The 14,201-nt window shown below is 47.7% G+C and overlaps 1 protein-coding gene across 2 annotated transcripts in view; it reads right to left on the bottom strand.

Annotated features, from left to right (window-relative positions):
• Positions 1 to 14,201, bottom strand: part of TRAF3IP1 (TRAF3 interacting protein 1) — a 78,993-nt gene that overhangs the window by 41,275 nt on the left and 23,517 nt on the right. Inside the window, exons 9-15 of one of the 2 annotated variants that reach the window (XM_025405551.1) lie at positions 13,270 to 13,371; positions 10,581 to 10,601; positions 9,224 to 9,308; positions 8,671 to 8,754; positions 4,924 to 5,047; positions 4,667 to 4,700; positions 1,233 to 1,309 (exon numbers count right to left, since the gene is read on the bottom strand). In XM_025405551.1, the coding sequence (XP_025261336.1) occupies positions 1,233 to 1,309; positions 4,667 to 4,700; positions 4,924 to 5,047; positions 8,671 to 8,754; positions 9,224 to 9,308; positions 10,581 to 10,601; positions 13,270 to 13,371 (527 nt within the window). The remainder of the gene's footprint in view (positions 1 to 1,232; positions 1,310 to 4,666; positions 4,701 to 4,923; positions 5,048 to 8,670; positions 8,755 to 9,223; positions 9,309 to 10,580; positions 10,602 to 13,269; positions 13,372 to 14,201) is intronic. The other variant, XM_025405552.1, reaches the window with a different exon arrangement.

Here is a 14,201-nt window from a genome sequence, read left to right as displayed (position 1 = left end):
TCAGCAAGGCAAATAGTGGTGCTGTCAGCAAAGCCTCTATCGACATTCTCCAGTTATTATTGCTAAAAGGGCTCCCTCTACTGTTAGTCTCAATTGTACAGTTCTCATTGGCTATTTCAGGCCCTAGCTTCATGACAAACTAGGACATGTTAAGCAGAATTATCTAAAACAACCATTAATTCAGCTGGGGAAAGATATGTATATGTGTGCATGTGTGTGTACGTGTGTGCACACACACCTATATATAAAACTTTTTTAAATTGTTGAGTTATTAGGCTAACTATCCAAGAAACTTCTGTTTAAAAGAAAAAAAAAATTCTTCTTCCTCTTTAAAGTGACTATAAGAGAAACCTGGCTGTGGCATTTGAGACACACCCTGCTGGCCCACAGGTGCCCGCCCCAGTGGTCATGTGCCCAAGGAAAGGGTAGTGGCTGGCAAGAAGCCACAGGTCCCAACAAAAGCACATCACACATGTGTGAGGGGGACTGCAGGGAGCCAGGTACAATAGAACGCATATTTCAAAAAAAGACTTAAAAACATTCCCAGTCTCTTTGTAATCAGCCAGGGCCAGGCAGCCAGCCTCCCAGTCTGCAAACGGGACCTGGGAGAAGGGATGGGCAAGGCCAAAAGGGGAGGGTCAGGGAGTTAGAGCCCAACAGGCCTTTGGCTCTTGGCTCCTGAGCTCCCCAAGCAAGCCACTGCCCCCTCCCAAGACGGGGCTGGATACCAGGCCAGGGAAGCAGCCCCACACAGAGAGTCCCACACTTTATATCCTCCCAACTGGGAGGAGGGAGGAATGGCATTTTTTGTTTCTTTCTGAGGCAGGGTCTCACTCTGTCACCCAGGTTGCAGTGCCGTGGCACAATCGATCCACTACAACCTCCACCTCCTGGGTTCAAGCGATTCTCCTGCCTCAGCCCCCCAAGTAGCTGGGACTACAGACATGTGCCACCACACCCGGCTAATTTTTGTATTTTTTGTAAAGACAGGGTTTCGCCATGTTGCCCAGGCTGGTCTCGAACTCCTGGGCTCAGGTAATCTGTCTGTGCTGGCTTCCCAAAGTGCTGGGATTGCAGGTGTGAGCCACCATGCCTGGCCAGGAATGGCATTTAAATATGCAAACAGACATCATTGATAATGGTAATATTTGAAAGATGTTCTAATTTGTAAGTTTGTAAATGTATGAAACAGACTGCTAAAATGCCAGTGTTTACGGAAATCATTCCATTACCTTCTCCCCAGGTTTGGGTGACTGCTGCAATTTCTCATAATCTTTCTTCGTCTCCAAAATTTTTTTCACAAGTCCACCTGTTGAAAAATCAGTGATTTTATGTTAAAAGTTTATTCTCTACCCCAAAAACCTATTCCAAATGGGTGGGATGGTGAGAAAAACACTAAGTTTTTATCCTATCTCTTTTTATGCTGAAACAGTTTCAAATAATCTTTATTTGTTAAGGAGATAGTATACAAGAGTGACACGACAGCTGGTAGTGGAAATTATCAAATTTCAAAGTGTTTCAGGGAAATCAGCTCCTTGAAAAGTAAAAAGCTTTAGAAATAAAACAGATTTTCTATTTTCAAAGATTAAGAAGGAATGTAGCTTGACATCCAAAAATACAGCCATCTATTACAAACAGAAATAACAATTAAGAAATGCTTCTAAGTACTGAGACTTCTTTTACATTGGGGCAAGAATTTTTCCATTTCTTTCAGAATTTACTCATGGGATAAATATCATATGAAGTTTTTTGGAGCAGTGTTTTACCCAAGCATGCATCAGCTCGAGGCTGACTGAATCAATGAGGGTGCGTCCACACAGTGGAGGACCATGTGGCTCTGAAGACAAATGAGGATGATTTCTCTGCATTGCTGCAGAATGAATGCCTGCATCTACTGTCAAATTAAAAAGAAGAGCAAGATGGAAATAAGTGTAGATATCAATAAATACACATGCACTTGCATATGTATCTATTTATTTGTTTTTCAACTGTAAGCATAAACCCTATTTTTTACTGTTACCTACAGGGAGAGGGAGAGTAGAAGGTAAAGGAGACAGGGAGAGTAGAGGGTAGAGGAGACAGGGGTCAAAGCCCCACATTTCTGATTATACCTGGTTTTGCACATCTGACCTTAAAATCATGTGAATTATATTACATTAAAAAGGTAAACACTAGCCGGGCGCGGTGGCTCAAGCCTGTAATCCCAGCACTTTGGGAGGCCAACACGGGCGGATCACGAGGTCAGGAGATCGAGACCATCCTGGCTAACACGGTGAAACCCCGTCTCTACTAAAAAATACAAAAAACTAGCCGGGCGAGGTGGCGGGCGCCTGTAGTCCCAGCTACTCGGGAGGCTGAGGCAGGAGAATGGCGTGAACCCGGGAGGCGGAGCTTGCAGTGAGCTGAGATCCGGCCACTGCACTCCAGCCTGGGCTACAGAGCGAGACTCCGTCTCAAAAAAAAAAAAAAAAAAAAAAAGGTAAACACTAATGCCTAAAGGTTGAATGCAAAATGAAATAAACTTAGTGATATCCAATTGGCAAGCATGTGCCACTAGAGAAGAATTGTTTCACAACTTTAAAACGGAAACTGACTATATATCCCTAATAGGATATACCCAACAAAGAGGAAGACCCACCTACCAAAAAAAAAAAAAAAATCCTTGGGCTGGCGAGGTCAGGAGTTTGAGACCAACCTGGCCAACATGGTGAAACCCCGTCTCCACCAAAAATACAAAAAGAAAAAAGAAAACTGGGTGTGGTGGTAGCCGCCTGTAATCCCAGTTACTTGGGAGGCTGAAGCAGGAGAATTGTTTGAACCCTGGAGGTGGAGGTTGCAGTGAGCCAAGATCACACCACTGCACTCCAGCCTGGATGACAGGGTGAGATTCCATCTCAAAAATAAATAAATAAATAAAAATAAAAAATAAAAATTAAATAAAATCCTTCAGCATTTCCAGTAATCCTACTGTTGTTAAAAACCGGTGGTGGTGTTCCAAAATTGCTGTGTGTGCATATGAAGGATCATAAAGCATGGGGACAGCCGCTGTTGCTGGGAGCCAGGCTTTTTGGCATGAGATGGAAGAGATGCACATATAAAACCAAAGAATGCAGGCAAAACCCTACAATTCTAAATCGGAACTGAAAATATCATCATGAAGTCAGAATAAACTTTCTTATTTTAAAAAAGTATATCCCTGGCCGGGCGTGGTGGATCAAGCCTATAATCCCAGCACTTTGGGAGGCCGAGACGGTGGATCACAAGGTCAGGAGATCGAGACCATCTGGCTAACACGATGAAATCCTGTCTCTACTAAAAAAAATACAAAAAACTAGCCAGGCAAGGTAGCCGGCGCCTGTAGTCCCAGCTACTCGGGAGGCTGAGATAGGAGAATAGCGTGAACCCGGGAGGCAGAGCTTGCAGTGAGCCCAGATCGCGCCACTGCACTCCAGCCTGGGCAAGAGAGCAAGACTTCATCTCAAAAAAAAAAAAAAAAAAAATAGTATATCCCTGCTTTTGCAGTGAAAATGCCTGGAAACAAGAAGCAACCCAGAGCAGTAAGCGGCCGGGTGCCTTGGAGAAATGAGGCAGTTACAGGGCACGAAGTACACAAAACAAGCCAGAACGCCTTGTTGTATCAGAAAACAAGGAAGCTAAAGAGTGTACTGGGCTGTGTCTAAAGGCCCCCAGAAAATAACTCCAATAGGCTCCCCTGGTCAAATACTGGGCAATCTGAACATTAATAAGAAAAATTGAGATGGGCTGAAATGAAACACATCCACTATGTTAAAAATCCGTGACTAGGCCGGGCACGGTGGCCCATGCCTGTAATACCAGCACTTTGGGAGGCCAAGGCGGGTGGATAACTTGAGGTTAGGAGTTGGACACCAGCCTGGCCAACGAAGCGAAATCCTGTCTTTACTCAAAATACAAAAATTGGTCAGGCATAGTGGTGCACGCTTATAGTCCCAGCTACTTGTGAGGCTGAGGCACGAGAATCGCTTGAACCCAGGAGGCAGAGGTTGCAGTGAGCTGGGATCGCACCACTGAACTCCAGCCTGGGTGACGAGCGAGACTCCGCCCCCAAAAAAAAAAAAAAATTGTGGCTTCATATAGATACCAAAAAAAAAAACCCAAAACCAACAAGCCCTCATATGTCACCTGTGATGGGTGCCAGGAAACAAAGTCATATTATGAGAACACATCTATAAAGGAAAGTACTCAGCCTGCCTCTTCTGCAGAAACTGTGCTCCAGGACACTCAAACCCTGGTGTGGGGAGCAGGGTTTGCACTTCTGAGTTGTCCAGCTAGAAAACCAACAATAATATTCCAGAACTAGACTTGCGAAGGGCCTCAGAGATCATCTACTTCCACAATCTAATCGAACGGATGAGACAAGACATCATCTGTAGCACAGTTGCCAGTGAGTTTCCAGCTTCCAACAGTGCCCGCCCTCTCCTCTAAGGATTGGGAGCAGCAGCCATCGCCTTAGAGGAATCCATGCCCGCAGCGTCCTATGTACCGCCAGTGTGACCCCGCCAGTGTGACCCAGACCAGAACCTGGCACACAACAGTCCCTTGCACTGGATCCTTTCCAGGAACACGTGGAGAAGGTGCGTAAGCGCACACACATGGACACGCGTGCACACTCGTGCCCAGGACTCACCATGCTTCTCTTCTTCTAGTTCCACTGCTGTTACCTGAGCAGGAAAGGAAGGGGAAAAAAGAAGATTCAGGCTTGCTGAATTCTAAAAATCATGCTTCTGTGGATCTCAAAAAAGGAACAACAAAATTAACAAAGGTAAAAAACTAACTGAAAAATTATAGGACATTTTTGTCTACATAAATCTAAAAGCTAGAATATTAATCTCAATGTAGGTAAAACATTGTTATTAAAAAAACACCACATTTCGGTTAACTAACCATTTCAATTTCTGACATTTCAGAGAGCTGAGGGGCAGCTTCCACCACAAATTGTTCATCCTCTTCATTTTCAGAATTGTGCGACTCTACAATCACATTTGAGACGGTTTTACCACTCCCTGATCTAAATAAAAAGAAATTAGATTAAATTAGAAATGCTCTATCAGTCACACGTTTTCATCAATCCCAGGCATCTGAAACTGTGTCACAGGTCAGCAGAGAGGAATCTAATCACCAACCATCTCTAGAACAGCATCTCAAGCTACCCACTGAAGCTAAGACGGACTGTCTGCAGTGTCCTCTGCAAGCCCTCCAGGCCTGAGTCCCTGTGAGCCTTGCCCTCCCTCCCCACCCAGTTTCCCCACATCCCTGTGCTGCCCCTCCAGGCCTGAGTCCCTGTGAGCCTCGTCCTCCACCCCCACCCAGCTTCCCCACATCCCTGTACTGCCCAGGCCTCCTGGTCCACACCTGGCCTCCCACCCCCCACAGCCTCACCATGCCCTCTACTGGACAAAGACCCTCAGGGCCTCCGCCTCCCCACTGAACACGCTCTCAGTGACACCAGCCCTTCACCTGCTGCTTTCTACCTGGAGGCACTTACTGCCCTGGGTCACAAACCTCAGGGCAGGGGCCACACTGGGGTCCCACTGACCAGGGGTGACCCCAGACCTCTCTTCACACACCCAGCTGGAGGCCCCTCATTCAACTCCTAGTCACGGTGGCTGCCCTATGTCCCACCCAGCACCACGTACACACTGCTCTCTCCACCCAGGTCCCATCATCATTCCGGGCAAGTCCAACAGCCTGGCCCTCCAGCCCCACACCTTGTCCTCCTTGGTGACATCCTTCACCCAAGGGCTCTCTCGTGCTCTCCAGGGCCACCCACTAGAACTGCCCCACCTAGAGCTGCCTCACTTCTCACTCAGGCCAGTGTCAGCTCACTCTGTACAAATGTGAGCCCCAGACCCAAACACTCTACAGGCTCCTCGATGGCCCCTCCTGCCTTTGTTTCTTCCCTATACACTCGTGCTTTAAGCAATCACCTAACTCCCCTGCTGCGTTATCATAGTGCTGCATGTGTGCACACGCATACACACACACACGCATACACACACACACGCACACACGCGCATACACACACATGCACATACACGCATACTCACACGCATACACACGCGCACACACACACACATGCACACACGCACACACACGCACACACATACACACACACGCACACACGCGCACACACATGCACACACGCACACGCATACATATACACACACGCATACACACACACGCATACACACACGCATACACACACACGCATACACACACACACACCCCAAAACCCTCCCTTGCTTCAGCGCCACGCACAAGGTCCAGAGGGAATCTAGACACTTGGGAACGAGTTCTTAAAATAACACCCATTGCCTCAAGTATGCTCGACTTCCTCAGCTGGGTCCTCGAGACACTCAACAACCATCTGTGTGGCTCCGCCAGGACCAACCTCACTTCGCACCCGCTGCTCTGTCAGTACCGCAAGAAGCCTGCGCTCCCGTCCCTCATCTACCGCGCTCCCAGCACACCCTCACTGTGGCCCACGTGGCCCCCCCCCCCCCCGACACCTGCGCCCCTGTGCCTGCCCTGATTGGCAGCTGCTCTCTGTCCCGCCTTGCTCTCCAGGACACGGCTTCCCCACAGCCCTCAGCTGCAGCTGCTGCTCCTCCCACAGGCCTCCTGTCACAGGCCCAGAGGGAAGGTCAGTAATTTCCTTTTGCTTGCTGTGGCTTCCAGATTATTCTCCCTAGAAACTGCCAACTTTAAATCCTGTCGCCCTCGACCCCATCATTGCTGCCATCAGCTGCCAACCCCTGGTCCCACCCGGTCCTCCTGGACCTGCCACTCTCGCCAACGCTGCTCCTGTCTTAACTTGTGATTTCAAGTACTGAGAAATGATCCTTCCCAGATCCTGGCCTTGGGTCCCTGAACCCTCCTGGGATGATCCCACCTCCCACACTCGACACCCACTCCCAAGGTCACCCTGTCACGACCACTAACAGCAAGCCCCAATCTCCAATCCAGTGCCCCACGCCTTTACCACCACCCATCTTCCTAGCTCATGGCCCTAGGACCTGACTCCAACAATCCTTCCACCTGTCCAGCACCTTCAGCCTCTCAATCCTACTGCCTCCTCCTGACCTTCACCCCGAGGGCTCTTCCCTCATTCACTGGCATAAATCCCACATTGGTCATGACCATGGTGCTTCCACATACTCCAACTCCTTCCCTCCTCTCTCTGGTGCACTTGCTTGGCACAGTTGAGCCCTGTTTAATCCAGCCTGTGCACCCATGCCTGCAGGTGTAGCCAACTGCGGCTGCAGAACAGGCTCCACCACACCATCTCCTGTCTCTTTATGTCCAAGTCTGCCAGATGCTGCCCTGAAGTCAGTTGTCAGCCACGGCCTCTGCCCAGGCACCATGGACAGGCAGCCCATCCTCCTTTGTGGTGGAGACCGTCCTGTGCATTGCAGGAGGTTCAGCAACAGCCCTGCCCTAATCCCTCCCCCTCGTCAGAACACCAGAAAATGTCTCCAAATCATGGCCCAATGTCCCCAAAGGGGACAACCTAGAGGAAAACCTCCGCTCTAGTCTCTTCACTAGCCCACTCTCGTGCACAGCGACTTCACCCAGCCCCTCTTTCCTCTGACATTCTTCTTCCCCCAGACCCTCTTACGGCTCATGAGAAAAATAAGTACCAGAAAATCACCTTAAGAATCTGCACCACACCATGTGCCGACTCCACCTCCACACCAGTTCCTACACCCACGCCGGGACTCTGCTCCACCAAATCCCTGTCTCACGTCGCCTACGTCATCAATTTCCCCTCTCCACTGGATCATTCCCATCATCAGAAAAATCGTAATTCCCCTTGACACCACCTTTCCCACTTTCTAGTCTTATTCCTTCACTTCCCTTTGTGGCAAAACTCCTAGAAAAATACATCTACTCCTCCTGCCTCCAATTCCTGCCTCTTATTTGATCTGAAACCCACTCTGGTCCATCCTGTCTGTTCTTTGTCTTTATATTGCTTATGACTTCTTTTTTTGAGATAGTCTCACTCTGTCGCCCAGGCTGGAGTACAGCAGTGCAATCTCAGCTCATTGTAACCTCCACCTCCCGGGTTCAAGCGATTCTCCTGCCTCAGCCTCCTGAGTAGCTGGGACTACAGGCACACCCCACAACGCCCGGCTAACTTTTGTATTTTTAGTAGAGACGGGGGTTTCACCACATTGGCCAGGCTGGTCTCAAACTCCTGACCTCAAGCGATCTGCCTGCCTTGGATTCCCAAAATGTTGGGATTATAGGTGTGAGTCACCAGGCCCAGCCTGCTTATAACATTTTGATCACCTTCTATTTTTAATTTTTGTGCAATTAAGCCCCTAACTTTTCCCCTATTTTTTCCTAATTCCTCTACTGTTTTCATGCTTAGAAAGTCTTCAATCTAGGGGTCAGAGAAACGCAGCCCAACATTTCCCCGCAGATGTGAAGATTTAATTGTGCATGTATGCATGGTTTTTCTCTTTCATCCATCTCACATGTCTGTTGGCCTACGGTGTGAGGCGAGGGCCTACCCTCATCTTTTGTTCCTCAATAGCATGTTTCCAGCACCATGTGCTGCATCCCTCCCCGATCTCTCATCGGAGGCACTGTGCCCGCTGGAGAACCGCCCTGCGGAGCCAGTCTTACCTATCTGTTGGTAACGCCTCTGCACTGTCTTGCCGTTTGACCCGGGGAGGGGCTGGTCTTGCACTCCCAGGCCGAGGAATTCTTCTAAACCCAAATATTGGAAAACCAAAAAAGGAGTATGAAAGGCTTATACATTTCCAAGTGGAAAAAGAAAGCCCAGGTGAATGTTAACACTCATCTCCAGGCCATAATCAATGTGCTAGTTAGGACGCACTACTCTGCAGAAGAGCAGGAACGTCCCGGGAACCCAACCAACCAAAAGTGTCCGTCTTTCAACTTGTATTTTCAGTAATTTCAAAATATCAACAACTATCATTAATCAAAACATCACATAATTCAGCTATAATTTTGAATTCCCCTAAATCTCCAAAATATTCTGCATATAGTGATATGACTCCGGTACAGAAAACTGATATTCTCGTATTTTTTGTACAAGTAATTCCTCATAAGTTAGCTCAAGCACTAAATGAACAGCAACAGGCAGAAAGAGAAGCACAGCAGCGTCCTAGGTGTGATCACTCTGCTGAGGGAAAGGGATTCAAAGCACACAGACCTGATGTGGGATGAAAGCTCATTAGGAATTTCTGGAGTCTCTGACACATCAGACTTATCTTGGCCAGCAGGTCCAACGTCTCCTTCTAAACAAATGACAATCAATTAGCAATTCACAAAGGAAAAAACACACCAATAACTATTTGAAAATACTATTTGCATTTGTATTTGCAGTTATTTGCAATCAAATACATTTGTAATTGCAAATACAAATGAGCAATTTTTCCATCAATCATGTTGATGAAGAGAAAACCAATGTCTGATACCTAAACTTGGTGAAGATTTGGGAAAACGGGCACACTCCAACCCAGGGAATACAAACTGGTTCAACTACTTCAGAAATAAAATTCAAAAGGCAGGCCGATCAACTCAGCGCTTACAGGAAATACAGCCCAAGAGGAGAAATGGACACATGTCAAGATGCTCACCCATCACCACTGATGATACTGACAGTCAGTCACAAAGTAAATTATGGTACAGTCACATGCTAGCCCCCTTTTGTGTAACAATCCAGGACAGTAATATATCTAACAATTATATGCATATGCATATATATACAGGGTTCTAGAAGAATATTCGTTTATGTTATAAGCAGTAGAATTACCAGTGCTTTTAATTTTTGTTCTTTTTTTGGCATTTTTAAATTTTTCTACATTGGTATGTACCATATTATGTTTATAATCTGAACAAAGTTTTCTTCATTTTGATGAAAAGAATTAATCAGTAAATAACAAGGCCCAAACTATTAAGACAAGTTTACTCCAGTATTTAAAGTAAAAGGAATTAACACTTCAGAAAATAGTCAGAATTTGAATATTAGAAATATACTTTATATTCTGGGGAAAAAAAATCTGAAATGTATTCTTTTCAAATTTAAAAGATATAAATTAAATCTCAAATTAAATTAGGGTAGTTCGCCGGGCATGGTGGCTCACGCCTATAATCCCAGCACTTTGGGAGGCCGAGGTGGGCGGATCACCTGAGGTCGGGAGTTCCAGACCAATCTGACCAAGATGGAGAAACCCCGTCTCTACTAAAAATACACAATTAGCCAGGCATGGTGGTGCATGCCTGTAATCCCAGCTACTTGGGAGGCTGAGGCAGGAGAATCGCTTGAACCCGGGAGGTGGAGGTTGCAGTGAGCCAAGATTGCACCATTGCACCCCAGCCTGAGCAACAAGAGTGAAACTCCATCTCAATAAATAAATAAATAAATAAGGGTAGTTAAGATCTTTTTCCATAAAATAAGTTACTTTCACTAATGCACTTTATAAAGCAAGAATCTGAGAGTCCACATTTACATTCACACACATGCATACAATTGATATGACACATAGGTATCTAAGGCCATTCCTCACCTGCATCACTGGCGGAGTCACCTAAAAAAAAAGCACATCAGAAAATTAGTTTTTGTGTAAGTCAACCTCAATATAGTAAATGATGAGAACAGAATTAGAGAAAAAACACATTGTACATAATTTTGGATGTCTGTTAAGAAAAAAAGATCATTTCCTCATAGCCGCTTTTCTAATGTCCCCATTGCCATTTTGTTTTATTTTCAAAAATAGAAAAACAAAGAGCAAACAAACTGTGCATCATAAAATGGTACTATATAGAAACAGGACACAGGGGTGTGGAGAAAGCACACCGGAGAGAGGAAGTAAACAAGTTCATGAGACAAGAATCAACAAAGCCAGAGCCACAGAAAAAGCACATCCAAATGTGAGGGAACCACGCAACAGCCTGAACCTGGCCAACCAAATCCCAGGCCGTTCCACAGACTGGGAGACAGCCAACAACAGCCCATCTTATAGACATGATTGGAAAGTATTTTTCCATCGGCTCCTGAAAGCAGAAGAAACTCTTCCAGCTCAACACAGGGCCACCTCTGCACCTTCACCCAGGATCCTTTTTCTTCAAGTGCTGTGTCTTGGGGACAAATGTGACCTAAACAGTCAAAGTAAATGAGCAGTGGCACCACAGGGGTGGGGTGGATTCAAAACCACAGGTGGGAAATCTCTGTTTCACACTCTTAAGATGCACAAACGCATTTGCAGAGGAGCGGAAAGCGCATGGCTTCACATGACAACTCAGGACACTCTACGGGCAGAAGGGAGGCAGCAGGGCCTGATGCAGCCACTTGTTTAGCATGGCCCCACCCCAGACAGGAACAGTTCATGCAGCCTCGAGACATCAGCCTGGGTTATTCTGAGGGTCCACACGGCGCAGAGTGAGGAGCGCTGCATAGACACCTCCAGCTCGTTTATTCACAGGAGGACTTTCTGTGAGCATAACAGTCACGAGCTCATAAATGCTGCCCTAAGAGGGTGGCTCGGGCAGGGAGAGAGGGGGCCGAGCTTGTGGATCAAGGGGAACCAGGAGGCACTAGAGGACCCTATTAATATGGGCCTGGGAGCCTCCAGAGGTCACACCCCACAAAGTGCCACAGCACAGGGGGCAGCCTGGCACCCGCCAGGGCCTAGGGGACTGCAGGGCACAGTGGTTAGCAGGGTCCTGGAGAATGTGGTTCAGATAGTGCCACTAGAAGCAGTTTCAGAGACCCCAGCACTTTGGGTGCTGCACCCAATGCGGGTGGAGGACTCAGCTCAACCCTGGGATGGGACTGCTGGGGACCAAGAGCAGGTGACAGAAGATCTTCTCCTCATGGCTGTGCGGCCTGGAGCGTGTGCTTAGCAGAAACCAGCACTGAGTGTCCTCGTACAACTTGGGGGCAGGCAGCAGACACAGTTTCAAACCCCCGGCTCTTTCTTCAAAACACCAGGGTGTTCAGGACAGGCCCTGGGTTCACACAGCACTCAGACAGGTTCCTGAGAGGTGTGGTTATTCAGCCACAAGGCCGATACCCCGAAGGAAAGTCAGCACAGTCAACTCTCTACCTTTCAATGGATACTTCCAGTCCCCGTCACCCAGAACCAAAGGCACCTGCCACATGGCCCACACCATCCTCCCCGAGGCCTGTGCTTCTACAGCGCCAGCACTCTGCCAGCTCCTGCCCTCACAATCTCGTCCCAGGTGACCGAGTCCCCACCCAGGCTCCCGCCATCACCCAGCGCCAGCAACTCTCACAGCTCCTCTCTAACCTGGGCCCTCCCCCTATACTCCAGGCCGGCTCCCCCATCACATGCCAGCAGCCCTGGAATCCCACCACTTCTCCCTTCCCAGGGCTCCTCCACAGTCCAGGTCTCTCCCTCTTCTCTGGACAATCTTTAACCCTCCCTAATTAACATGGCCAGTCTTTAAAATCTAAATATCATTATACTGTTCCTCCTAAAGATATAATTAGCCTCCCGCTGCTCTTCCAATAAAGGTTAAACTCCATAAGCTGGCACAGGGACGTGGCTCTGGCACTTCCTCTGGGCTGAGCCAGCCCTGCTGCAGTCGCATCCCAGCTGGGATCTTGGTTTATGCAGTCCCTTCTGCCCTGCAGGCTCTCTGGGCCACCCTCACGAACCAAGGCCCCCCCGTCCCAGAATGCTACTTCATCAAATGGTTTTGGTGGATCTTCGAGCCTCATCTGCACCAGGAAGGCAGAAGGCCAGCCTGACTTCACTGGCTCATGCACTCCCAGGCTCAGGGCTGACATGTAGTAGGCCTTCAACAGATAATTTTCTGTTTGACGAATCAACAAATATCAGCCCTCGTCTGGCCACACCCCACCCTGCTGCTGCCACCTGCACAAGCCTTGGTTACCTGGGCACTGACACTCTTGCAGGCCTGTTAGGAACTCCAACGCCTCAAAACACAAATATTGAATGGCTAGTTTACCAAAGTTTTTTTTAAGGCTGAGAAAATTTATGGTGAAAGTAAAGTCTCACTGAGGTATAATTCAACACTCAAAGAAAGTGATGGAAAAATCACGGTGGGCACAGCACTGTGACCATGAAGTCTGGAGGGTACACCTCTTGGCCGGTGGGGCTCTCCAAGTAGTGACCCCGAAACTTTCCAGGGACCACTCATGACACCCCCCAAGTGATGAACCATGCCACCTCCTCTCGCCAGGAAAGGGCGAAACGGAACCGTTCTTACCTTTCTGCTTCTCTGCGGGGTCGGGCTCAGTATTCTCACACCGCAGACAAGCTGAATTATCATCTGAAATACTAGTTGACTTAATATTAGCTTCTTTTGTTCCTGACATAAAACAGTTTAAAATTAGTCATTAAGACTGTACACCAAAGGGCCGGTGATCAGCAGCTTCGTTAACATAGAGCACACTCACTTATCTATGTTTTCCCACACTGCAAGTTTACAAAGGACTGACTAAAGGCAGCTTTCAGAAAACATGCATCCAGAATGTTCCTCCCCCATGGGCGGCTCTGGGGTGAAAGGGAAAGGACACCCCAGACTGTGAGTGGATCCTGGGTCTATTCAGGCCAGGAGGAGCAGACTGCCCTCGCCCCCCATTTCTGGAACTACCTGACACTGCCAGTTTCCACTCACCTCCCTACTACAGCCAGACCCAGTAGGTGAGAGGCTGCAAGTAGGCGGCTGTTTCAGAAACACAGGAAGAAAAGAAAAATATTTTGGACACAGTGCACAGTCCTGGCCATACTGAAAACTTTCACATACTTGTCGACTAATTACTGACTGATGTTCCAAAGTTTATGAAGATAGAAAAAATACCAAATACCTGAGAAAATATTTTTGCTGTGAAAAACAAAAACAGGCTGGGCACAGTGGCTTACACCTATAATCCCCGCAATCTGGGAGGCCTAGGTGGGAGGATCACTTGAGCCCAGGAGTAAAGACAACCTAGGTAACATAGGGAGACCTCGTCTCCACAAAAAATATAAAATTTTAAAAACTACCCAGGCGTGGTTACACACACCTGTAGTTAGCTACGCAGGAGGCTGAGATGGGAGGATCACTTGAGTCCAGGAATTCGAGGCTGCAGTAAGCTATGATCACACCACTGTACTCCAGTCCAGGGAAAAGAGTAAGACCCTATCTTGAAAAAAAAA

Source organism: Theropithecus gelada, chromosome 12 (genome assembly GCF_003255815.1).
Source record: "Theropithecus gelada isolate Dixy chromosome 12, Tgel_1.0, whole genome shotgun sequence".
NCBI lineage: Eukaryota > Metazoa > Chordata > Mammalia > Primates > Cercopithecidae > Theropithecus > Theropithecus gelada.
Note: the sequence above shows the minus strand (reverse complement) of the source record. Positions and strands in the feature narration are given on the sequence as shown.